Below are 27,278 nucleotides of genomic sequence, written 5' to 3' on the forward strand. Positions count from 1 at the left end.
TATCAAGTCCTTTTTTATCATATTTGTTCAAGGAGAATGTTGTGAGTGTGTGTGTGTCTGTATATTTTACGAAGCCTAACTTTGAAAAGTAATGCTTCATAAAAGTAGCTTAAATTCACTTCTTTGCGTAGCTTAATATACATATTTAACCCTTGAGCAAACATATATGTTTATGGTGATTCATATAGAATTCTTGTGTAAATATGAACTCATCCTTATCCTTTAAAGTTAATTGTATATTGGTAACCTTAAAAAAATAATCAGCACCTACTTAGGCTTTATAGGCTAAGTAGTTTATACCAAATGTAAATATTTAAACAATGGCGATAATGACACTGATGTGATAATGACACTGGTCATCCTAATAATCTTCCTAAATGTCATGTGTGTTAACTTTGAAGTCATGTGATTAAAATAGCCCTTGCAGAGAGCTACAACTAAGATGGTTACTACTAATTGCGAAAACTCTTTTTTAATATAGAGGCATCTTTGAATTTCTAGAGACTAGTTTCAAATAACCTATGCTTATATGTATGCTACCAAAGAGCATTTCTTGTTAAATAAAACTCATGAGTAAGAATTTACTTCTCAAGTTAGCTCCACATCTATTTTAAGGAAGTCACTTCAAAACTCAAACAAAATCAATTATTTAGGCCTACAGATACATTACATTACAGACACACCTTTCCTCAAACAGGTATTCTAATTTAATATATTGCAAAGGCAACTGATCCGACATTGGCAGTGTTTCCAATGATCCAGTTATCCCAATAAGAGGAGGCCGATATCAAAGACAGTGCAATATGTTTCCTGATAAAAAGTGGGATGATACTTGACCAATGGTTGAACCCTTAGGGCATGGACGGCTATATTTGTGTTCCTACCGAAAAGGAAAATACTTCAGCTTAAGCGATTAAGTCACATTTTTACATTGAAAATATTTGCCTATTTGGTGAGGTGTGAAGTCCTCAGCATTTAGTTGCTAGTGCCCTTCTCCCCACTTATGCCATTTCAGTGTCCTCTTTCACAGAGGAAGGAATGCAGACTCCCTCTTATATAACTTGATCCTTCTGTTATGGCCTTTGGGAGAACCAACAGGTGACCGGATAGAAGGTCAAGCTGCAAGGTTCGCCTCGTCTTCAGACAGTCTGTCAGAACACTGGATAACAAGAGCATTAAAAGGATTGGTGCCAAAAATACATCGACACCCCTGAGACAACACAAACGCCTGTCTGGAAACGTGTAGAAACAAATAAGTGCACCAGCTGTTTCCTTTGGCTTCTACAGATGAGAGTGAATGTACATAAGGTCCAGGCATGAATTCCTGACATATCTGGTAGTGTGCTGCCTGGGAGTTTACTTGATAAAAATCTGGAATTTGTAGGTTGCTTTTGCGGGGTCAACAGCACTGAGCAATGGAGAAAATACTTCTCGAGTCACGACAGGTACGGGTGGGCAGAACAATGCTCTAGCCACGGACGGACAACCCTGTAATAAAGGCGATTTGATTGGACAGTGTATTTGCGTATATTTTCAAAAACTTGATATGCTTGGCCGACGGATCCGTTGCTGCCTGAAAAGTTGAACATTTTTCCACTTTTTGAGGCAGGCCACAGAGCTGACAGAACGGACGGACCCACAATGCATTTTGAGAGCGCCCCATGCAAAGTCAATGAGATCCGTCGACCGACGCATGTAGTGTATGTATGTACACTAATACACAAATGTACATTAATGTAAGGTCAGAGTTGCAATGATCACAGTGAAATCATGATATTGCTAACCGGTTCACAAAATGAGAAAAATATGTAGATGTATTTATGACTATTGTAGTTTTCCAGTTTAAGAAATAAAACTATTTATTTACATACTTAAGAATACGTAAATAAAAAAATGCTTTTATATTCCTGATTATTAATATTTATTTCGAACTGTTCACTGTTGACATCAACCTCATGGGTAAAACTGTTTGCCAGACCCACATCTTTTCTCCTCTGTTATCAAGGGTTCCGACGCCCAGTGCCTCAAGGGTTCCGACGCCCAGTGCCTCAAGGGTTCCGACGCCCAGTGCCTCAAGGGTTCCGACGCCCAGTGCCTCAAGGGTTCAGACGCCCAGTGCCTCAAGGGTTCAGACGCCCAGTGCCTCAAGGGTTCAGACGCCCAGTGCCTCAAGGGTTCCGACGCCCAGTGCCTCAAGGGTTCAGACGCCCAGTGCCTCAAGGGTTCAGACGCCCAGTGCCTCAAGGGTTCAGACGCCCAGTGCCTCAAGGGTTCCGACGCCCAGTGCCTCAAGGGTTCCGATGCCCAGTGCCTCAAGGGTTCCGACGCCCAGTGCCTCAAGGGTTCCGATGCCCAGTGCCTCAAGGGTTCAGACGCCCAGTGCCTCAAGGGTTCAGACGCCCAGTGCCTCAAGGGTTCCGACGCCCAGTGCCTCAAGGGTTCCGATGCCCAGTGCCTCAAGGGTTCCGACGCCCAGTGCCTCAAGGGTTCCGATGCCCAGTGCCTCAAGGGTTCCGACGCCCAGTGCCTCAAGGGTTCCGATGCCCAGTGCCTCAAGGGTTCCGACGCCCAGTGCCTCAAGGGTTCCGACGCCCAGTGCCTCAAGGGTTCAGACGCCCAGTGCCTCAAGGGTTCGGGTGTGGTATGGAGAAGGAGAAAGGGATGGGGGTGGTAGGGGGAAAGAGAGAAAATGAATCATCTTACTGTCCGGAGGTTGTGGCGTGTAGGGTGATGGTCGAGTGTTACGGGTTTCATTCTAATGAAGACATGTATTGCAAACAATTTGAACTTTTACTTAGGTCACTGGATGGCTTATATGATTAAGTAGATGTAGTATTGAAAAATAAAATATTTACTGAGTGAAAGTATAAAAAGTATAAAAGTGATGAATAGCTGAATGGTTTAAGATTGTTAAGTCTTGTCTTACGTACCTTATTTAAGTAGAATCTTTGCCCCTTGCATCAAAAAGCTAGTTATAAGATAGTAATTAGTGATTTCAATCGATCTATTTATAGTAGTGACGGGGCATTGGGGCAGCCTGAACCAGACCTAACAGGGCATGGCTCTATTTAAGTGTACAGATCTCCACAACTTACATTGGAACACTTTTCTTCTCACAAGTTAAGGAGCATAAAAAAACATTAAAAAGGGATAAAGTTATGCTTAAACGATTTGGAGATAGAATTAACTGTATATTTACAGTTAACAAAAGCTAAAGATTCATTAGCCTCACCTAAGGAGTTTTTTTAGGGTTAGGATTAAATCCATGTGCCGTGTGAGAGCTTCTCCACAGCTAAACTGGGCTCTTAGACAGTGCCAAGGTGCATTAAGGAGATGACACCCAAGACCCAAACAATGTCTGAACTTGAGTAACCGATATGCCTCCCAGGACTTTGTTTACACAAGGTTAAGCAATGCTGTGTTGTCGTATTTATAGTTCTTGAAACTCAACCTCTGGTTTTATCGGTTTATTTAATGTCACACAATACAATGAGACTGCAATTAGTAATTAGCCTAATAAACAACGACCATTTTGAAGTGGTAAACTACATGAAATGAAATTACTAAAACATAGATGCACAAAAGTTCAATGTTAACTATTTTCTTTAATATGCATCTTAAAGTCTACAATAAGTCAGTCAAGCAGAAGGTGGTTTAAAATGTCAGAATGACCAGAGATTAAAGGATGCAACATTTCATCAATGAAGCGACAGCGTGAAACTTCATGACCAAATACAGCAAGTGCTTTCTGCTGAGTTACCCCTTATCCCCCTAGTTATTACTGATCCCTCTATATGAGACCAAGCTGTGAGTGGTGAGAAGTACTGACAGGCCAACTGTCAAGGTGAGAGAGTGTTTTATAAGCTTGAAGAAACCCAGCAGATCACGGAACAATTTAGAGCAAGTCTACCAGCTGCCAGCACTGTCCCAGAGGGAACAATGGAATGACAAGGATTTAAAGTGCAGCATAAGGCTATTAATAAAACTGATGATTGGTATCCATTGTTAATAACCTAATTGGTTGATCTATTTAGAATCCTCAGACCACTGCCAGCTGTTCTCTAAGAAAACGAATTGATCAAATCCTTTAAATGGAACACAACATTGACATGATTTACTGTAAACTGTAGACAAACTTTAGACTTGAATGTTTTTCCACTGTTCTTCGTTCCCAGTGTCAGGAGCCATTAAGGGGGCCGCTGAAAGGATTGGTTCGGCGCGGCGGCGGTGTACCTCCTGAGGCAAGAGAGGGAGAGGATCGGGGCCAGAACACCCCCTTTTGCCCTGAAACAGCATTATCTGAGGCTGAGCCCAAGGAAATTGACCTGAAGGGGAAACTGACATAGAGGGATTGTGGTAACGCCATTGGGGTTACGCTCTGTGGGGAGGTGGGGCAAGTCACACTTGATCTCAGCCTCATACTGGTCCCCTAGAGTAGGAGCATCAGTGTAGTGGCCATGCATGAAGCTCTAAAAAGGATTCAGGTTCATGCTTAAGCTAAGGAGTAATTTATTAATCCTGAAAGAAATTGCTTGACACAATTGCTCTGCTCAGATAGAAAAGAATACTGATAATACAGAAAATACTACTAATAATATAACAATATCATGACATACAAAGAAGTGGGCAAGAACAGTATGATGTAGGCTATGAAAGAAATATTTCATACAAATTCAACGTAAATTCACCCAAGCGGGATTATATGTTGGATGTGGTTGAAATATCATGTTCACAAATTATTTGTTGTGTATTCAGCATGGACCTATTAAAGAAAGGACAGTGGATTAAAAATGGCGCCCATTCATTCCTATTTTTTATTTAACCTTTATTTAACCAGGAAAGTCTCATTGAGATTAAAAACCTATTTTTCGAGGGAGTCCTGGCCAAGAGGCAGCAACAAATAACATATGTACACCCACAATATTACACTCACAACATATCGACAGAAATTAAAATGATCATGAAAACTGCTCAATGGCGCAGGGCAATACAAGGAGAGATTTGCTTCCGCATCATGGGAGACAGCCACGCCCTTGTGCATGACGTGCCGGATGCAGAAATATTCTGGTTGTCTAGCATTGATAGAATTGTAGCATCATAAGCAAGAGGTCTATCTATATATCCCTCGGCAACTTTAAGTGATAAAAAGCCTAAATAAATCAACGGCATTCATGTTAAGTAAAAGGAAAAACCTTGGACACGAGAAGTTAACTGAGCCGTGCACTGAGCCCTCTCGGATGTCGGGCCGAAACAACATTTGTTTCATTACGACTCCTTTCAGCTGCCCATCCCTCCTTCTCCTGCAAATAATCAATAAATAAAACGGCTAATAAAACGCTTGAGGTGGCGTTTTGAAAAGAGAAAACTTACATTTTATTAGTACATGCTATAAAGATAATTATGAGCCTTTGATTGATATCCAGTCATTTTTTGCGGAGACACATTCCTGTTCCCCACTTGTATTGGAGTGAACGGAGATATCTACTTCTGGGTGAATCGAGGGACCCGTCCACAGCCCTCTTAAACAGCTGCAATCCCAGGCTTGGCCGCTGAGTACTGGTGGATTGCGGAAGTATGCCTTGTTCCTGTGGGCCTGGTATTCAGGCTGAGAGGTGCTATGATGCATCATGGGACATGGAGTTCAAGTAGATGCAGTGTGAAGAGCTGAGTCTGATGGCACTGAGGGTTTGGGATTTACCTTAATTTCAGAAATACCTTGGTCACCATTCAAAATCAGCAAAACAGTTGCTCTGCCTCAATTTCAGCTGCTGATAAAATATCAAATGTCATGGGCCTCAGCTGACTTCATAAGGCCCTCTGCTGTCCAAGGGTAAAAGTAAGAGATTAGTTTGTGACAAAGTTGGTATGGTATACATCCCACATCATCAGGTCTAAATGATGTGTAAACATGCCTTTCTTGTAGATATGCAAACATTATTGGCATGTGTGTTGTTTGTATCAACACACATTTCAGTGATGGCTCTCTGCAAGTCAGTCTATGAGAAAATGTTCTTGTGGATGGTCATCAGAATCAATGAGATGCTGGACACCAAGCAGCCCAGGCAATTCTTCATCGGTGTGTTGGACATCGCTGGGTTTGAAATCTTTGACGTAAGCTCTGCACAGTAATGTTTTATGTGTTATGTTGGAAGAAGCACAAACAATAATTGCCTGGGAAATCTGCAAGCTCATGGTTGATTTATTCTGGCATATGCATCTGGACCCCCCCCCCCCCCGTCCAGCAACAAACAAGATGTCTGCCGCTGATGTGCCACACATTTCGTTGCTCTGATTGGTTGTATGTCTATCGAATTGCGTCCAGAGGCATTATGGTCGGCGCCCATTGATAACGTCATCGAAAATTAACGTTGATGTATCTGGCCTTTTCCGGAAATGGTAATCAGTTTGGCGATGACAGGCTAACAACAGTGGCAGGAAGGATCAGAAAGCGCTAAGAATCAAGAAGAAGATGGACGGAGATCTCAAGGAGATGGAGATCCAGTTGAGCCACGCCAACCGCCAGGCTTCTGAAGCCCAGAAACAACCTAGAAAACACCCAGGGACAGTTTAAGGTACTCATAATCCTAATATAGGGATAGCCAGAAATAAATATTGCCATTAGACTAACATGTACTATTTCAGGATGCCCAACTGCACCTTGATGATGCCCTGAGAGGACAAGAAGACATGAGGGAGCAGGTTGCCATGGTGGAGCGCAGGAACATAATGTACATAATGTACATAATGTAATCAGTTCTCATTGTGGTTTAGAACACCAGCCTCATCAACACCAAGAAAAAGCTGGAGACCGATCCAAGGAGAAGTGGAGGACACGGTTCAAGAAGCCAGAAACGCAGAAGAGAAGGCCAAGAAGGCCATCACTGACGTGAGTTCAGTCATAGTCAAATACATTCATGTTGTGTTGAAGCTCTCAGGTTTCCATCATTGATGAGTGTAAACTCCAACGCCTCCTCTTGATGTTCTGTTAGGCTGCCATGATGGCGGAGGAGTTGAAGAAGGAGCAGGACACCAGCTCTCACCTGGAGAGGATGAAGAAGAACCTGAAGCTCACAGTGAAGGACCTGCAGCACCGTCTGGATGAAGCTGAGAGCCTGGCCATGAAGGGGGGCAAGAAGCAGCTCCAGAAACTGGAATTCAGGGTAAATTATTTAAAAACGTTGAATATAATAATATATATATAAATATAGATTTTAGTTCAGGTTCGGTGGCTCAAGGGTGAAGTTGATTCCGAACAAAGATGGGTAGCAGATGCCATTGAAGTTGTTCATTAATATGAGTGGAAAGTAGAGGAGCATTTTCAGCTCATTATTGCATTAATGAAGCTTCTATTAACGACTGAAAATGATAACAAGAATGTCCCCAGATTGCAGGATCTAGTTACCAAACATTCAGCTCAAAATTAAAGCTTACATGAGACTGTAGTAATCTGCAAGTCGAGTCTGGTTTAAAATACAGATATAGCTGTATAACTAAAGGCTAATAGTGAAGGTCACTGTTCAAGTATTACTCTACTGGGTATGCATGAGGTATATAAGTATTGAGTATCTTAATGGCTAATAATCAATATTTTCGGGACAGTTATAATAATTACTTTTTCATTGCACCAATTGACTAAGAGGAGGAGCAGCTCAACAGCCACCTCTCCAGGTACAGGTTGGTGTTCCAGATCAGCATGAGCCGGACGAGGATCAGGAAGGGGCTCAGAGTCAAGAATCACATGGGACATGGGAGGCCTTTACTTTACGTCATCAAAAAGGCCCTTTCTCTTTCACACAATATAAGCTCAATGGTCACACACAAACTCAAAATAAAAAGAATTTGCTTGCTGCTCATTGTAGTTTGGCATATTTGATCAGCCACTACGAGCCAGTTGCACATTGAGCTTTCCCCAAACGTGCCGTTTTGGTGTCTGTAGCTTTAATGCAAATGAGGAGGAGTGAGGCGGCTCAAGGAGGAGGGTGGGGGTACCGAGCGTCTGAGCTTTAAAGGTCCCATGGCATGAAAATCTCACTTTATGTGGTTTTCTACCATAAATATGAGTTTCCCTAGCCTGCCTATGGTCCCCCCGTGGCTAAACCTTGTGTTCGGTGTAAAACGAGCACTAGGTGTTCTGATCGCCTTTGAAAAAACGGAGGCTCAAGCGCTCTGATTTGGATTGTGGTCCTTTCAGTACCGCGGGAAGTAGGGGTGCTGGGGGTGCTGCAGCACCCCCTGTCTGAGGCCCTGTCTTATCACAGAAAACGATCATTTCTAAAAAACTCCGGCCAAAGTGGAGATTTCTGAAAACGCCGGTTAAGTGTTGTCGTGTCAACGGGGAGAAACGGGATTTTAGGTTCTGAAGCGTCACATTATGCACCAGGAAATGCTTAACGTCATGTGAGCGCCCGCTGTACCGTATTGGTCCGAATGTAAACACAAACCCCATTGTAAGACGACCTATATTTGGAAAAAAGATTTGAAGACCAGATCTTGTTTTTATAAATAAATAAATTGTATTCATTGAAATAATATACGAAAATAAAAAGGCATAGAATAAAACACTGCATTGCCACTAAACCGTAGTGCAAATAGGCCGTACTGATGTGTACACCAAAGACTATTCCTGACACTCCTCTGCTCTGCCCCGCTGTGTTCGCTCTGGCTGTGGTCGCTCCGCACTGTTTCGGCCCGTGGCAAAGCGAGTCATCCTCGCTGCTGTCCAAGGCATTTTGAGACTCAGCATTTATTTAATGCTCATATGACCTAGTGCTGAAAAAAAGTTATATGTAAAAGTGTGAGGGGAGCGGTGGTGGATTTTCGACTGTGCGCGCATGCACTGGTGTAATTGAGCTGCGCTGCTATATATCTTTTTTTCAATGTAGCGAGTTGCGAGTCTAGTGCAGGCTGAGTTGTTTTTTTCCAGCACCCCTCCGAGGACGTTGCCTAGCGACACGCACAAACACGCCCCTTTTCCTCGGAAGTCGATCTCGCCATCACGTTTGAACTCAGCGGTTACCGAGCGAGGCTTCCGAGATAGAATTGAAGATGGATGCGCCCAGTGTGACATTCAGTGAACTGTTTTCATTGTGTTTGGACCGCTTTGGTGGTTTAAATCGCAATTTCAATCACTCGTATTGCTGTAATAACTTACATATGCAGAAGATACATTGAAACATGAAATTAAGTGAAAATTGTAGAAGTTCAAATGGCTGCGTTTTCGTACGGTGAAAACGCACCGTTTCATTTTTCGTAGTCCTGAAATACTATGAATGAAAATAGTAGTAGTAGTCGGCCAATGCTACCGCAACAATAGCTTTCCGGGTGGCGTCCATGTTTTTCTCCGACGACCTACGCTCAAAACATAATAAAACGATTTTAGTGTGGGCGTGGCGTCCGATCCTAGATCCGAGTCGGCTCGCAGAGAATACTCGAACGCACAAAAGCTCCTCTCCTTTCTCTGCCTTGCCCGCCCAGAGAATTTGGCCCGCCAATGAGACACGACCGTGCGAGTGCCACGTGTGTGTGTGTGTGTGTGTGTGTGTGTGTGTGTGTGTGTGTGTGTGTGTGTGTGTGTGTGTGTGTGTGTGTGTGTGTGTGTGTGTGTGTGTGTGTGTGTGTGTGTGTGTGTGTGTGTGTGTGTGTGTGTGTGTGTGTGTGTGTGCGTGTGTGTGCACACGAAATGCACCACGGCTGCATTTCGAGAACGTCTTCAAATACATGTTTGGGGCGGCCTATTAATATCTATATGGATTAAGCATCCATAAAGTAGCATGCCATGAGACCTTTAATTTTTCAAAGGCAGAGCAGGATACCTAGTGCTTGTTTTACACCTAACGCCATATCTAGCTACTGGGGGACCATAGGCAGGCTAGGGGAACTCATATTAATGTTAGAAAACCTCATAAAGTGACATTTTCATGCCATTGGGACCTTTAAAAAACGCATGACATTGAATTTACAATATGTGAATTAAATGCTACAAGAACAATCACTAATGGCTATTTGACTGTTGAGATATTTTAGGCACAGAAGGATTCACGGATAACGACTGCATGCAATCTGACTTGAATTTGATTGTCTCTAGACGATCTCAGTATTCAGAATTTGCAATTTGTATATGCATTTGGTACCTTCTGAAGAAGTGTTTATCATTACTGAAACATCTGGCAGACAATAAAGCTAGGTCTTATCCGTCTACTGTGTGGAAACAGTTCTATACAATGCACATTTTAAATGTTGCAATGTATATATGCCATGTAAAAACCTCAGATTTAATATTAAATAAACCCTTTCATTTTAAATTGACTGCAGTTCTAGTAGATAGTCGCTGATATTCTGCATCTGTCAAACCATAACATTCTAACAACCCTCTGATGTCATGGTCAAATGAACACAATGTTTGGTTTTTACAACACAATAGAAGGCACTGTGCCGTCTCGATGTCAGGGGGCCTCCGTGTTGGCAGCAGAGGGCCAGACAAGCAGGGCTGTTTCGATGGGCGATATTACAAAGCATTCAATAAATACACGTTTGAGACAGTTGGCGTAGCTTGTGGCCGATCATCTTCCCTATTAACTGTGGGAACTCTGTACAGGGCAGGCCGACATTGGAAGTAAATGTCACCTCACTAGGGGCCCTAATAGTAGGCCCCTAAAGCTCTGGAGTCCTTTGTTACAAGATACTGAAGTTCACGCTTTAATCTTTGCCATCTGTCCAGCTCTATCTCACCGCTGGACAATAGCCTTGTCACGGCCACTGGTCAAGGTGCAGAAGATGGACCGCAATGCAGACATGATATACTTGAACAAAAATATAGTTTTATTTTAAACAGGGGTCGTAGGGAACAGGCTCCAATGAGCAGGGGCAAAGCAACAGTGGGGGCAAACGAAGGAGCTTGGCTAGTCACTGGGGCACTAAAGTCCAGGGGAACAGAAAACTAGCGGTCTCAACGACCAGAAAAATGTCTAATTCGAAGTCATAAAACGGGAGAGAAGAATGCAACTTACGGGCAAGGGCCAGGGAGAGGGCAAGAGCTATGGCAAGGGGAAGGGCAAGAGCCTGGGGGGGTCCTGGGCACGGGCTTTCCATCGAGCAGCATGGCTCGGATTGACTGTAGCTTGGCCCGGCTGTAGCTTGGCGTGGCGTGGCGTGGCGTGGCATGGCGTGGCGTGGCGTGGCGTGGCGTGGCGTGGCGTGGAGTGGCTGTAGCTTGGCGTGACCTGGCTCCATGAACGAAGATAATTCCGCAGTGGCCGACTGGCCGCCTGCGGCTTAAATATTCTATCCTGTAGCAGATTGTAATCAGCCACAGGTGCGTTGGTAGCACAGGATGCCAAATACCAGGGGCGGAGTGAGGCCATGGAGTGGGCGTGGCTTGGGCACAGTGAAGGCAGGTAGCAGGCTCAGGACCGTGAAGAGTCTGCCCGGACTGTGACGGAGTGCAAATGCTGCTGTGAAGTGTTTTAGTGGATCAGATATTGGGTTTCATTTAAAACCATGTGCATGAAAGAACCACTTGAATTGTCCATATGATTATTATCTTTTACACCGTCATTGAACTGTACACGCACGCACGCACGCACGCACGCACGCGCACACACACACACACTTCTTTGAAATGTAATCCTAATAGAAAGGCTTAAAAGTTCTGGGCGTATGCTGTATGGAAGTTTCCTTGTTTATTCACCTTCCTATCGATCTGCAGTTAAGAAGCATTAGTTGGGTCTACTTTTGGTGGCAGGCCATGATGAATGCAATAAGATAGTCTGCTACATCAGTCTTCATTTACTGAGCTTATGGAATGACCTTAGGCCCTGCTGTGATGTGTGTATTCATGTTATATTAAAGATGAAAGCACTGTATTGGCTTACTGTTTAAAACGTCCAAATACAAAACATAAAGTGTCCTAGTCTGCATTGATTATGTGCAACCATCTCAATCAGGATACAGAGCTGAAGTGAAAAATATTGCATTTATTCACCAATACCCGATAAAAACAGTTAACGGTTGGCTGACAAAACGTAACAAAGCTTGCCGCAGGCTGCTTTGTATAGTTTGTACAAAATGAGTTGACGTTAGAAACTGGCACAAATAGAGTAAGTTCCTACGATATTGTCAAAAGCAAAGTTACAGTAAAACAAACTTTCCTAGTAAATTGAATGGCATGATCAGTTTTAATTTAAACTGCTCAGTGACACCAGCAAACTTTATAAACATTCCAATCATAAAATAGTTAATATATTCTTTTCAATTAGTATACACCTATACTAATTGAAAGGAGACACCAACTGAATACTTTGACAACAAAGGTCATCGATTTTCATCTTGCTCTTCTTCAAACTTCTGACAATTACCCTTCACATTTCAAGCCTTGGAATTGGAAAAAATAAATACATATATAATCATAATACCAATAATAATCAGCATAATAGCCATTAATCATATTCAATGTTGTGCCACCTGGAGGGAAGTCCTATTCTAAATAAACGAGTTGTTCGGCAGTAGGTTGCTCTCAATTCTAGACCACCATTATGTGCTTTTACTTGCTGAACAAAGCTAAAAAGCTTTATAAATACTGTAAATTGGGCTTCACTGAAGTCAAACTTTCAAAGTTACTCTTTTGTTACAGTACATCCCTCTAAATCCTAACATCAATCAAAATATCCTTAATGGGCATGACTCGATGTCTCTGCAATACTAAAGAGCTAAATGTGACATGTAAAATAGCTGTCAAATGATACATAAATCTTAAAAGTTCCCAAGGTATCATGCAGGTAAAGTACTACAAAGCAAAATACAACACTGACCTCAACAATATCAATACATTGTAGGCTATGGAATTTCACAAAATTCCTTAATACAATGTACTGTGATGTTCTGTAAATGCATTATCACGTCAAGTAAAGCCTGCAAATGACATGAGATGCTTCATTTTTTAAACAATGCTTCACAGACTCCAAATAGCATTGTGCTTTAAAGACTGATCTGAAAGCAGATCTCACATCCCTTCATGCTTGAGTTGAGCAGCTACATACACATTCACTCAATCCAGTCCATTGTATGGGAAATACACTTTTCAAACAGGCTTCAACAATATAAGAATATACAAGTGTGTGTGGCAGTGGGATGAATTACAAACGTACGAAGGGGGACAGTGTGTGTGCTTTGAGTCATGGCTGAACCAGTGTACAGAGAAAAGACGTTCTCTAGCTCCAAAAAAGTCTGAAGACATTTTCGACTTTGTTTTATCAAAAGAGAAGACGGAAGCATGTTAAAGAGAGGAGAGAGCAGTTATGAACGGTTATTCCAACGCTGCCATTTTCTAAATGTTGTACTTGTTGTAAATGTACTCCTGTACAAGTTTCCTCTTATTCCTCTGTAATGTGGGAAACCATATGCGCTGTACCACGGCCTGGTACATACCACGGCATTGTGCATACCCCGCCAGGGTGCAGAGCCCTGGGTAACGGCTCCTGGTAGAGGCCCCGGCCGTGGTACAGCCCCATGCAGGGTTACTGACCACATCCCACATCAGAGAGTGGATGCCATTTGATAGTTGTGCAACGAAGGCACTACTGGGTGAAACACCAGGCTGACGAAAAATCTCAACATTATAGTTCTGCAAATTGTAAAACAAAAAGACGAAACTGTGAATAAAATGAATGCAAAAAAAGATAAAAATAAAAGTTTCACTGTTTACCACACATACATCTAAATGAGCCAGTTTGGTTTATGGGGCTTTGTTAGTGGTCTTCTGGTGCTATCAGTTACCACATCTGGGATACCACTGCCTGTCAAAGGTGGTGACAAAGTCGTTGTCTATTTGTGTCTAAACTTATGTTGCTCTGCAGTTGTTTGTTATCGCTTTTTATTTGCTGTTTCTTAATTATTATAGGGAAATTTCATATTAATCAAGCCAAAAAATGTACACTAGCCAATGAGGTTTGACCGAACTCATTCAAATGTACATAACAATGGTCATTGTTAATGTATGTACATTAAAATGTATGCATGTAGATAGATGTTCTATCCCTGTGCAATAGCTATAATATCACAAAAGAGTCAAGATATATCACAAGATGACACCAAAAGCTGGTCATAAGCTACATTCCAAATAAAAAAGCGTACAAGTGCATAACTTCCATTTTGACAAATAGTGTCAAGATAAAAGAGACTAAAGCGGTACCATCAATATGCAGCTCATCAGATTACATGTATAAAGTTAGGGTATACATGTATAGGGTTAGGGTTTACATGTATAGAGTTAGGGTATACATGTATAGGGTTAGGGTTTACATGTATAGAGTTAGGGTATACATGTATAGGGTTAGGGTTTACATGTATAGAGTTAGGGTATACATGTATAGGGTTAGGGTTTACATGTATAGAGTTAGGGTATACATGTATAGGGTTAGGGTTTACATGTATAGAGTTAGGGTATACATGTATAGGGTTAGGGTTTACATGTATAGAGTTAGGGTATACATGTATAGGGTTAGGGTTTACAAGTATAGAGTTAAGGTATACATGTATAGGGTTAGGGTTTACATGTATAGAGTTAAGGTATACATGTATAGGGTTAGGGTTTACATGTATAGAGTTAGGGTATACATGTATAGGGTTAGGGTTTACATGTATAGAGTTAGGGTATACATGTATAAGGTTAGGGCATACATGTATAGGAATAGTGTGAGGTTTAGGGTATACATGTATAGGGTTAGGGTATAGATGTTTAGTGATGGGGTATACATGTACGGGGTTAGGGTATACATGTACGATGTTACGGTACACATGTACAGAGTTAGGCAAGGTATAGGGTATACATGTTTAGGGTATACATGTCAGGGTTATGGTATACCTGTCAGGGTAAGGGTATACATGTTAGGGTGAGGGTATACATGTTTAGGGTATACATGTTAGGGCTAGTGTATACATGTACATGGTTAGGGAAGGTATAGGGAAGGTATAGGGTTAGGGTTATGGAATACAATTAGAGAAAATCTGGCCACATATATATGGGCTGATCTTTTTTTTTCCTATCAAATTAATAACACTGTAAATTAATAAATAAATCATTAATTGATGTTCACCAAGGTATCACAACAATTAAAACATCTGGATAAGAATAGCGTTATTGCACTGTTTAAAAGCGACTACATGCAAAGTTTTGTATCATATTGTTTTAGGCAATCAATTCAACATGTAGATCTGCATGTCACAAAAATAATGAGCACAATATCTTTATATTTCGCTCTCATTCACATCATTCCTTAAAGCCTGCTTATTTAACACATGGAAGCACTTCTAGAAGATACCAAATATAAGTGGAAGCAATTAAAAGACATGGACTAAAACCATTCTGATAAATGTGAAATCCATTCATCAGAGGAATGTATCTTGGTGTTCATTGGAAACAGAGCTGAGGCGTGGCTTGGTTCGGCGTCATACACAGTATGACCCTGTAAGATTCTAGCAGAGCTGGAGTAAAAACAGGTAAACATGACGCAGACGGGAATTGGTCAAAGTTCTCGAGGACAACAGACCTCAGGATCAAATCTGAAGAAATCAATAGTATCCGAAGTAATCAAACAAATCAGAAGAAATCAATGATACTTTTCTGAGTAAACTGAAGGAGGAGAATGATTCCGAGAGATGACTGCAGGGAGAGACCGTGACCACACTCAGACGTGTTCTCCTGTAACACAAATTCAAAGTAACCGTCATCATCAAACAAGAGAGACAAACATTTTCTCAACAGTCAACACCTTCAGAATTTAATTTCTATCATAGTTATCTGGATTGATGCCCTAATCCAGATCTAACATGCCCGGGGATAATAGTGAGCTGTGTCTGATTCACCTCAGTTCCCCAAGTACAATATTAGTGATGGAACTTCTTTTAACATCTAATGCAGCACCTAACTAATTCAGTGTGCGCACAACAACACAGTGTAATGCACAGTAGGATCTCTTACTACTGATGAACAGCGTGGTGTTTGACCTATGCACAGCTTACACCATCACCCCCCTGCAGCCAGCCAGAGGTCGGGCTACTCCCATCTCACTCTAACCACGATCCTTAAATCAGGCTGCTATGAGAGGGACCCATACTATGATAGGGTTTTACCTGTTCAGGTGTTTATAACAGACCCATACTATGATAGGGTCTTACCTTCTCAGGTGTTTATAACAGACCCATACTATGATAGGGTCTTACCTTCTCAGGTGTTTATAACAGACCCATAATATGATAGGGTCTTACCTTCTCAGGTGTTTATAACAGACCCATACTATGATAGGGTCTTACCTGTTCAGGTGTTTATAACAGACCCATACTATGAGAGGGTCTTACCTGTTCAGGTGTTTATAACAGACCCATACTATGATAGGGTGTTACCTTCTCAGGTGTTTATAACAGACCCATACTATGATAGGGGTTTACCTTTTCAGGGTTTTTTAAGAGACTTTAGAGAGGTTTAGCTGTACTCACCCAGGCACTGTAGTCGAAGCAGCTCGGTGGACCTTTGCGATACCTGGCGTCTCTCAGGACTTCACATGGGTTCTCCTCGCGGACTGAGCTTCAGAGTTAACGGGCAGAGTACAGTCTGATAGTGGGCATTTTGATTGTTGGAGATATCCTGCTGAAAGGACTGAATGTATTTAAATAGGAGTGCTCTTCTTCACAGTGCTCTTTCTGCTGGATTCGGCTGCATATTTGTACATTTTTGTTCAAATTGTGTGCTGCTAAGTGCTGTTAGATGACTTAATCTAATTGTACATTGTTGCATTGGTGTAAGTCAGGGATGGGCAACTTTCATGATAAAGAGGGCCACATTTTTCATCATAACCATCGGAGGGCCACATGACTGCACACTTCAACTAAACGTGAGCTGAGAGAAGCTACACAATTTTGAATTTGGTAGATATGATTTCCTGTATTCTGGTGCATTTTGGGGATGGCCACTACCTAAAAAATCATCCAGAATCATAACCTATGTACGGTATGTTAATTGAACCAACATACATTCATTTCATGTTTTCCATGCTCAAACAGCCACATGAATGGTCAGTATTTTTATCAGTGCAAAGGGCTCACATACATCATCATTCAATGAAGAGTGGCCCAACATTAAGTGCAACAACTCAATGAACTCAATCCCAACAAGCAGTTGTAGTAGTTGTAGTGGCGACTTAAGTGGATATCTTTAATTTTTCTGTAACTCGAGCAATTATTATTATTCTTTTTCTTTTTTTTTGGTCTTTTTTTTTTATTTAATTTTTTTTATTATGTGCGGGCCTGACTGAGTGAGGATGCGGGCCGCACTGAGTGAGGATGCGGGCCGCCAGTTGCCCATCCCTGGTGTAAGTAGACTTAATCTAACCGTACATTTTTTAAGTGGTGTTAGTAGTCTTCATTTAACTGTACATTGTTGTAGTGGTGTTAGTAGTCTTAATCTAACTGTACATTGTTGAAGTGGTGTTCGTAGTCTTAATCCAGCCGTACATTGTTGAAGTGGTGTTAGTAGTCTTCATTTAACTGTACATTATTGTAGTGGTGTTAGTAGTCTTAATCTAACCGTACATTTTTTAAGTGGTGTTAGTAGTCTTCATTTAACTGTACATTGTTTTAGTGGTTTTAATAGTCTTAAAGGTATAATATGTATTTTTCAAATTTCTGCTTCTAGAGATCGATAAGTCAAAACAATAACAAAAGACGATGTTTGATGATGTCGTGAAGAACCGTTGTATTATCAGAATTGTTGTCGTCACTAACATTTCCAGTGAAAATGTATCCTTCTCACAGACAGAAATCATGTTCACAGACGAGTTAATGTATTAAAGGTTAACTTTTGTCATTTAATGCTAATGAAATCTTAGCAAGTATCATAATTTAACTTGAAAACTTACCATCAGATGAGTCGACTACCCAAACAGCTGTAGATAATTTTATGTGGTAGTTTACAGCTTTAGAGAATGTTACATGGGGTATTTTACAGCAGTAGATAACGTTGTGTTGGGTAGCCCAGCGCTGTAATCCATGTTCAAAGCAATCCTACTAGGAATAATTTACTGTGCATGTTGAACGTTGTGGTCACTTTTTTTAACATGACAGTGTTTCCCACAGAATTGGATTCTAATTGTGGTCTTATCAAAAAGATATTGGATATTCAACAGATATTCCCGCTCTGAATTGCAGCGATGTCACGACGGAACTGAGGTGAAGGCCCGTGTTTCCAGCAGTGATTACCTAGCCAGCAGCACTCCTCTCTATGATTCCTTGTTTGGCCAACAGTTCTAGACAATAGGTTACTTAATTCCCTAAAATATAGCCTTACTTCAGAAGTGAATTTGAATGGATTCAAGTTGCTGTATAGAAGTGTATCCCACAAGCTCTAAAACAGTAAAAAGCAGGTAAAACCTGCGTGTCTAGGTGCTTTACAACATCAGGAGGATCTGGTCATTCAGAACAGAGTGGGGGTGAAGATGGATCTGTATGAATATTGGGTAGGATACACTCCGTCTGGACCTGGGTCAGCCTCTCGATCTCACAGGAGCTGCAGGGCAGCGTCTCTGCCACCACAAAAAGCAGGTTGGTGTTCTCTATCCTCTTGGCGTGGAACAGCCTGCGACGGAAGGGTTGGGGGTCAGTGTACGCTAGCTTATAGCTACCCGCCAGCATAAACTGCCATGCTAAACAGCGCAGATCACACATCGAAGCACACCTGGAGCAGTTCCCACAGTCCTGCAGGATGTTGTAGGAGTTGGTGGTGTTAGTGAAATAGAACTGGCTTTGGATGGTCACACAGCTACTGTCCTTAGTCTCGAAGCCCTCCACCACAGAGTCGTCTGGAAGACAGGTGAGGAGTTCAGAGCAGAGAAAAACTCACAGGGACTGTTGGAAGACTATTGATAGCCTCGATACTTCATACCCTCATATCACAGCATAATCTTTGAACACACAGGCGCCCACCTGTGAGGAACCAGCTGTTGTAGGTCAATCCATACAGCAACTGCTGGAGCACAGACCTGGAGAGGAGATCAGGTGACACATTGTCATGGGAGCGCTTCAACCTTCACATGAAGGGTGCAATAAAAAAACAAGAAAAGGTGGTGCCAAGCATTGTCTTTTGGACAATGTGGCGCACCAGCCCCACACTGTGCTGTTTTCTGAGAGGTCTTACCAGGCCACGGCTGAAGACCACCATGCTAAACTCAGCATGTCCGCAATGGAGGGCTGGAGATACAGGGAGGAGCAGGAGAACCTGTTAACACCTCGAGGTCGTACTCACAGAGCACGCTGCTCTTGTTCTTGATTCGATTTGAACGTGATTGCGTTAAAGTCCTCCATTACCACAAAGATGCCTCTTGCAGCAGCACCCGTGTGGCTGCTGCTGATTGGCTCACAGGCCGACTGGAACTGGAAGGACTGCACGCGGGCGTAGATGGAGTTGTTGTAGAGCGCGTGCATCAGGTAGGGGTCGACGTCTCCGAAGAAAAGGCCCACCTTTTATTGGGAGAAGAGAGAGGAGGCAGCTGAATAAAGGACAAGAACTGCACAACAGTACTGTGTTTACCTTCAGTTGTTCACCTTTTGTTGTCTCCTCACTACGTTCTTTACACTCTGTGATGTTGGATTTTACAATATCAATGGAAAGTTTACCTTCTTCCAGTGGTCCCTCTGATTGGACATGACAAGGAATCCCCCATCATCGATCAGATAACAGAGCAGGTCCTACACACACACACACACACACACACACACACACACACACACACACACACACACACACACACACACACACACACACACACACACACACACACAGAAAATGACCTCAGATAACAGCAGGCCCACCACACACAAATATAGTGACATGGTGAGCCCAGTTGACAGCTGGAGGGGCAGCTGGGGTCCACAGTAGTCCCTGACCATACCAAGGCCTGAGAGGCTAAGACACAACATTTCACACTGAGACAAAGGCTGCCATGATAAACATAACATTTGAACAAAGTCTGCCCTGCATTCAAAGGATTGGTCTCCATATTAGCTATATATGTTAGATTTCTATATTCTTATAATGAATATTTATATTATACTATAGAGCTAAATTTCTGTTGGTGCGACTACTGCTAGCCTCCGCTGTAGCTGGCATCAGAAGGGTGACTTGACTGTAATGGTCTATCAACACCTTCCCACCCGGATTCCTCACAAGCATAAGATAGTAGTTGGTTAGTAACGCTAGCCGGTCAGCTAATGATCGCCCGGGGACTGGGGGGCTACGTGTGTACACAACTCTTCACCTCACACCAGGCCTCACGGCAGGAAGGTCACACACGTTACCCCACACGGAAGGATGCTTCCCACACAAGGCAGTACCAGCTCCTTCTCAATGTGGGATGGATGGCTCCGTCTATAAATGGGAGAATAAGTGAGAGGCTTCCCTCAGAGAGAGAGATAGGCATGCTTACGTCCGTGTTCACTTCGCAGTCCATCTCACAGCTTCTGGAAGGCCCGCACTGTGTGAAGAGAGTTAAAGGCACCGTTAGTAACCGGAGATTCACTAGAGGAACGCAGCAGCCAGAAGATTAGGACGGGGGGGTTGAACGTACCTTTTGTGACCCCTGGCGGCTCTCCGACACATTGCTGGCCAGGATCTTGAACTTGTCCACCCATGCTTCCAGGTCGAGTTTCACCCCGACCACTGATTAATGGGAAGGTCCACACGATCAGAAAATGATGAATCTCCAGTCAGAGCATTTCATTTTGTTAATGCCGTCTGGACGTAAAGAGAGCTTTAACACATGAGTTTTATTTAATTTAGATTGACCTAGTAACGTTGTAGTATGGACATTTAAACACTAAAACATGATTGATCATTTAGACTGTAAATGATCAAACCTACAAATCCCACTGAAGTTCGTGAGGTCTAATGTTGGGGTATCGACCGACTGAATGAATGAAGAAATCATACCTGCAGGTTTGAGAAGCTTGCCACCTAGATTGACCTCCACAGCAGAGCTGAGTAGGATTCCGATGGTGCCATTCTCTGCCCCGATGTCATCCATGGCTGTTTACGGAGACGGGCGGACAGACAGACAGAGAAACAGTTGAGAAAACATTGAGGAACACTTTGACCAACAAAAAGATTTTTGTTAAAGAACAGGTTAACATTTTCCTGTGAGGCCTCAGGTTCAGGCAGATCCCGATCACTGATCTGCGTGTGATCTGCCGATCCGATCCGATCTCCGATTTCTTTTAATGGTGAAATATATATTAATACGATGTTTCTGATAACTCACGTGTCGATTATATGAAAGTTTTTATTTAGTTTGCTTTAAATGAGAGTACTTGCTACTTAGTCGAGCTGATGGAAATGCATTGTTGGCAACTCCTGTAAATAGACCACTACAGAGTTTATAAATAGACCACTATAAGTTTAGCAGTAAAGTAACATCCATTTAAATTAACATCACTAACAAAGAAGAAGGAATGAGTGGGATTACATTTATTGGATTGAGTCAGGCCAAACCACTCACTCCTCGCACTAAGGAAAGGAGCTGTAATGGACAATACCATAGCCTGTATGGATAATACACATCCGACACGATTAAATCAAACATATAATAAAATGTAACCGTATCACCTGTGATACGACTGCAAGGATGGCTGCCGGCAAGAAGCAGATTTTGTTAAGCTTTGAATATCAAGGACTCAGAAAGTTCATTGGTCATTTTCATGAGATAATAGTAAATTGTGTAACTGATTTAAATGCGTGTGTCTGGATTGATTACGAAGATGGTGTGATATGCAGCGTTTGTGTGTGGGCTACATGGGAGATGATGGCTGTGGGAGTGTGTCTGGATGATGGCTGCTTGGAGCAGCCTCACCTGGCCCAGTCGGACTGGACTCTGGGGCTGGGTGAGGCTTCACACCTGGTGAGCAATCAATGTGCACCAGGTTACACCGGCCTTCTCCCCACACACTGGGGAGGGGCGTCCTGCATGGCAACATGGAGCACCAGCCAATGTGCACCAGGTTACACCGGCCTTCTCCCCCCACACTGGGGAGGGGCGTCCTGCATGGCAACATGGAGCACCCGCCAATGGGTCATCTTATACACATCTTTAAACAAACACATTTTCAACATCACGACTACACTGGCCAGTGTCGCAAATACCATGCTACCCGGTTTGACCTGTGCACACTGGTCTCTAGATGTACAGATGTGCACATTGAGAACAGATGTGCAGCAACAGGTGTGCAGCCTCAGCCAGCCCCAGAGTCCAGTCTTGGAAGCTTAAACCAGCAATCATCCACACACCACTCATATGTCTAATTTTAGCTTCCTGCAATGTGGCACAAGGCTTTTATCCAGATACACAACTGTGTAGCATATCGGCCGTACATTTTGAGGTGGGGTATGGAATTCTCTTTTTGGCCATTTTTTGCAAAATTACTTGAAATCCTTATCATAACCCACTTAAAGCCACTGAGATAGACATGAAATTGAAACAAGTCAATCATCTGTGGAACGGGCAGGTCTCGAAAAACTCAGCCAATGATTTCCAGACCCACCGAGTGGCATTGGACAGTAAGTACGTCAATCAAACGGTCGTACTGCACTCCCCCTCCCCCGCTCCCCGCGCGACCCCTTCGTTCACGTACTCAAAGCTCGTGACCCAGAGCAAGCTTCTATTTTTTGTTATCCTGCGGTAGCTACTGGAGCTAGCTAACTAGCTAATGGCTCGCTCTCTGTTCGCTCGTGCATGTATTTCTTGGAATGGGTGGAGTCAGAGTCAGCGTTGAAGGAGAGGGGTTAGGACCATTTGAGTTGTGTATTTTAAAAAATCTGCTGGCGTTTCGCAAATCCCATACCCAACCTTTAAGTAGTCAAGCAAGACAGCGATAGCCTTTGGCTACATAAATTATTTAAGATAAAAATCTAAGATAAGATACACTTTATTATCCTTGGAGGGAAATTTGTCTTGGACTCCAATTTCCAGCTCCATTTATATGGATTTAATCAGAGGGTTTTGAATTCGTGCCCATTAAAGGAGAGCTATCTACGGCTTCATCTCCAGTTCAGACCGGTTGTCTAGGTATAGCCAACAGCGCTATTTAATGATACCATGTATCATTTGCGCCGTAACACGCCTCTGCTTTTCGCTGACACGCCTCTCAGGGCACAAGTTTAGCGGCACAGGTTTGCTGCGGGGGAAAATCGGCTTTGCACCGGGTGCAAACTAGCAAAGATACATGCGTTGGTGTAGAAAGTCAATTGCGCTGGATGCAAGATAGGGCTCTTTAAGTCATGTGAATGGCTCCAGCAAACAGCCAATTTGGTTGATTCACATGTTTAGGTTGTAAATCGGAAAAAAGCGATTTGCAAAGATTTGCGTCGTGTCGTGACACAGACCTTCACAAACGTGCTGCGAGTAGTGATCTAAATCCAGCTTTAGGGTTAGGTAGTGAGAGCGCAGGATAGGGTAAGGGAGAGAGAAAGAGAGAGAGAGAGAGAGAGAGAGAGAGAGAGAGAGAGAGAGAGAGAGAGAGAGAGAGAGAGAGATTATGGTTAAGGTAAAGGAGAGAGAGAGAGTAGGATGTGGCAAGGTTCAGGGAGAGAGAGCAGCAGAAGTGATGCTCACAGGATCTCTGAGGAGCTCTGAACATGTAGCCCTTGTTGTCCAGGCTGCGTCTGTAGTAGTTGGAGTTGAAGGGCTCTGGATCCTCCTGCCAGGACTCAGCAGCCCTATGCAACAATAAAGTAAAACAATACTACTGTAAGAGACTGTTGTGAGTGTCATGGTAAGGAGATGTAGTTCAGTTCAGAGATAATGACTTCTTAGTGAAGTACTGATATTTCCGGAGCGTCAATTAACGTGTTGTTGATATCAGCTTAGACGCTGTGCAGCCTATCCGTCAAGTCAGCGACCTATCACAGTGATATGCAGGGGATAGTGTAACCGTGATTGGTTAAGTGGACGCGTTCCTCCGGTGAGGTGGCGGGGGAGAAGAGGAGTGTGAGGCAAAAGGCTAAGGCCAGGCCAGTTCAGCACTTAGAAGTTTGTCATTGTTTCTGTGTGTGCTACGGCTAACAGTAGCCTGTTTTATTCTCTAAAATAAAGTGTGTTGAGGGCCGTTACGGTTCAAATGGATGTGGGCTGATGGGAGGTGTTGCACCATGACTCACATGTTGGGGAACACCCTGGTCACGCCACCATCTGTGGAGGCAAATACCGCCAGGAAGCCATACCTACAGGACGCAGAGTAACGCAGAGTTCTGTAGTAACGCTCTGTAGGACATATGCAGGAAGGGACGGTGCTGTTCACAGTGAATAACCACAGTGTGTCCCCAGTGCCACTGGTACTCAACTGCGAGTATAACATTCACGCTGGTCATTCTGAAGATAACAACAGCTAATGAACATGCATGTGTGTGCTGATTTGAATTGCAGTGAAGGTACATTGAGGGTTGAATCACATTTCATTTGATATAACAAATAAGCCCTCCAGATACTTTTTTCATTGAAAATCGAGCATAGAATTTGCCCGGCGCAATGTTTGGCCTCCATGTTATTGGTTAGAGGCACCTCTATTATATTATTTACGGTAGCAGGAAATTGACTTGTGTGGACTTCCTGGAAACATGGACCTACCAGCAAGGCACAGACTTGGAAAACAGTATTTCTTAATAAACTCCTGGTACGCTAACTAAGTAGTTGATGCTTTGTTCTATGTGTAGGGACCCTAATCATGCTACTGCAGAGGTTTGGTGCTATTTTGAGCAATATTAGTGGTTAAAAAATTACGATTTGGAAGTGTTTGCGGTGCCCCTGACCAATAATATGAGGCTAAACATTGCACCTCAACATTTTTTAATTTTCAATTCAAAATGTATCTGGAAGGCTTATTTGATGGGTATACATGCCAAAACAAAGACCCTGGGTTCTATTTTGGCCGTAATTAAACTTTAAGCGACTAGCATTAGCATGTGAATGAAACCACTCTAAACGGTAAGCAAGTTTCTTTACTTACGAATGTATATCTTTGTTCTTCCACACTCTGGAGGCCAGCTGTCCAATGATGCCAGAATCCAGAATGAGGTTGTGGATGATGCCTTGGTCACCTGAAACACACGCAAGCAGTTCATGACCTCCCAAAACCTGAAAGATGTACAGATATGGTGTCCTGGTTTTGTACCAACACTCACAGTCCTCAGATTCTAGTGTGATGTCCATCATGAGAGAGAGAAAGTTCTCCAGGAACTGTGTATTGTTGTCGGAAAGTTGAAGACGCTTGCAGTATTCCCTTAAGAGTTATAATGCAAATGAATACTACAGTGAACACTTGACTTTGATTCATAGTGGAGGCAGCATGAGGATGAGGTTACCTTGGAGCCAGAAACACATGTCCTGATGATTCAAATGAGCTGGGCAACAAAGACTGCAGATCTGTAGAGGAAAAAAGAAAAGGAGTTTTAGGCGTTAGTACACAGGTGAGAACACAGGTGAGTACACAGGTGAGTGCACCGGTTTATTACACAGGTGAGTACACAGGTGAGTGCACCAGTTTATTAAACAGGTGAGTACACAGGTGAGTGCACCGGTTTATTACACAGGTTAGTACACAGGTGAGTGCACCGGTTTATTACACAGGTGAGTACACAGGTTTATTACACAGGTAGGTACACAGGTGAGTACAAAGGTATATTACACAGGTGAGTACGCAGATTTATTACACAGGTGAGTACACAGGTTCATAACAAAGGCCACACAGCGAAGGGAATGTGCTGGAATACTCACACTGGAGCTGGAGCATCACGTCACTCAGGTCTGCCTGGATGTAGTACTCATTGTAGGGGGGTAATACCAGGCCCAGGCTGCAGAGGGCAGCATTGGGAAACAGATCAAGTCTGGAAACACGGTCAGTTCTCATTGGTAGGGATTTAATGTCTCAACTCACCTGTAGTCTGTGCCGTTTATGGGTGTCCAGGTGTACCCCCTGTAAGCATCATCAATGTATTGCTGTAACAGAAAAAATGGTTGATACCCAAATTAAATCAAGGTTTGTAAAAAATAATTTAAATGCATGACAAGCCTTGCACACAGCTAGATGAATGTTGAGTGTCCGTGTGACGTTGTTGGGGAATCAATAAGGAAACAATCAACACCACCGTGGACTGTAATCATTGGAGTCAAGCTTGGATTTGCGACAATAGAGTTTGTTCGCTGTGACAGAAGGCAGGGGAAGTATTGTGATCTACCTCATCATGTAAAGCATCATCTGGAAGTTATATTGAAATAAATGTTCAATGTTTTCCTAATAAACAATGATAATTTCTGTAGAACGAGAAACTAGAACATGACCACGGTTGGGCGGCTTGGTTTGTCTCCGGTGGGAGTCTAGCCTGGAACACTGCCCTTCACTGGTCTCCACCTCCCGCTTTACTCCAAGTATAGAGACGGCTAACACCGCTGAGTGTGTTCGGAGAAGAGCTGCATTTGCATCAGCATCCCTGATCACGTGAAGCAGCTGTTAAACACATGAACCAGCGCAGTGCCCAGGAAAGGTGCACATTTCCTAGGAAACTACTGCTTCACACACCCATAGACTGCATACAAAGTCTCTAATGCAACGTCCCCTTATCAATGTCAGAGAGTTCATTTATACTGGAATCTACATCAGGTCCAATACATGCGCTACTTGTCAAGATACGCAACAGACTGACATAACATTGAAAGGAATCCTATTAGCAATGTACATTTAGGAGAGGCTTGATGTCCAGGGTTGAGTGAGAGTGTGGCATGTTCTCATTGTTATAGAGCATTTCTGGTGTCTCATCTGCATGCCTCGCATCAAAGCCGTATAGTATCATAGAGCAGCGACCTCATCATGTATAGTGTCATGGAGCAGTGACCTCATCATGTATAGTGTCATGGAGCAGTGACCTCATCATGTATAGTGTCATGGAGCAGTGACCTCATCATGTATAGTGTCATGGTGACCTCATCATGTATAGTGTCATGGAGCAGTGATCTCATCATGTATAGTGTCATGGTGACCTCATCATGTACAGTGTCATGGTGACCTCATCATGTATAGTGTCATGGAGCAGTGACCTCATCATGTATAGTGTCATGGTGACCTCATCATGTATAGTGTCATGGTGACCTCATCATGTATAGTGTCATGGTGACCTCATCATGTATAGTGTCATGGTGACCTCATCATGTATAGTGTCATGGAGCAGTGACCTCATCATGTATAGTGTCATGGTG

The 27,278-nt window shown here is 43.0% G+C and overlaps 1 protein-coding gene across 3 annotated transcripts in view; it reads right to left on the minus strand.

The window, feature by feature from the left end:
• Positions 1-11,952: 11,952 nt before the first annotated feature.
• The window catches only part of LOC132464531 (voltage-dependent calcium channel subunit alpha-2/delta-2-like), a 50,358-nt gene continuing 35,032 nt past the window's right edge, over positions 11,953-27,278 (minus strand). For all 3 annotated transcript variants that reach the window (XM_060060972.1, XM_060060981.1, XM_060060962.1), the window contains 18 exons: positions 25,963-26,024; positions 25,803-25,879; positions 25,391-25,451; positions 25,211-25,308; positions 25,036-25,126; positions 24,191-24,253; positions 23,646-23,749; positions 20,972-21,067; positions 20,610-20,701; positions 20,469-20,516; positions 19,660-19,731; positions 19,351-19,503; positions 19,181-19,233; positions 18,970-19,025; positions 18,722-18,845; positions 18,513-18,622; positions 16,489-16,571; positions 11,953-15,694 (listed from right to left, as the gene is read on the minus strand). In XM_060060972.1, coding sequence (XP_059916955.1) covers positions 15,593-15,694; positions 16,489-16,571; positions 18,513-18,622; positions 18,722-18,845; positions 18,970-19,025; positions 19,181-19,233; positions 19,351-19,503; positions 19,660-19,731; positions 20,469-20,516; positions 20,610-20,701; positions 20,972-21,067; positions 23,646-23,749; positions 24,191-24,253; positions 25,036-25,126; positions 25,211-25,308; positions 25,391-25,451; positions 25,803-25,879; positions 25,963-26,024 — 1,545 coding nt within the window. In that variant the 3' untranslated portion in view covers positions 11,953-15,592. The remainder of the gene's footprint in view (positions 15,695-16,488; positions 16,572-18,512; positions 18,623-18,721; positions 18,846-18,969; positions 19,026-19,180; positions 19,234-19,350; positions 19,504-19,659; positions 19,732-20,468; positions 20,517-20,609; positions 20,702-20,971; positions 21,068-23,645; positions 23,750-24,190; positions 24,254-25,035; positions 25,127-25,210; positions 25,309-25,390; positions 25,452-25,802; positions 25,880-25,962; positions 26,025-27,278) is intronic.

Source organism: Gadus macrocephalus, chromosome 1 (genome assembly GCF_031168955.1).
Source record: "Gadus macrocephalus chromosome 1, ASM3116895v1".
Classification (NCBI taxonomy): domain Eukaryota; kingdom Metazoa; phylum Chordata; class Actinopteri; order Gadiformes; family Gadidae; genus Gadus; species Gadus macrocephalus.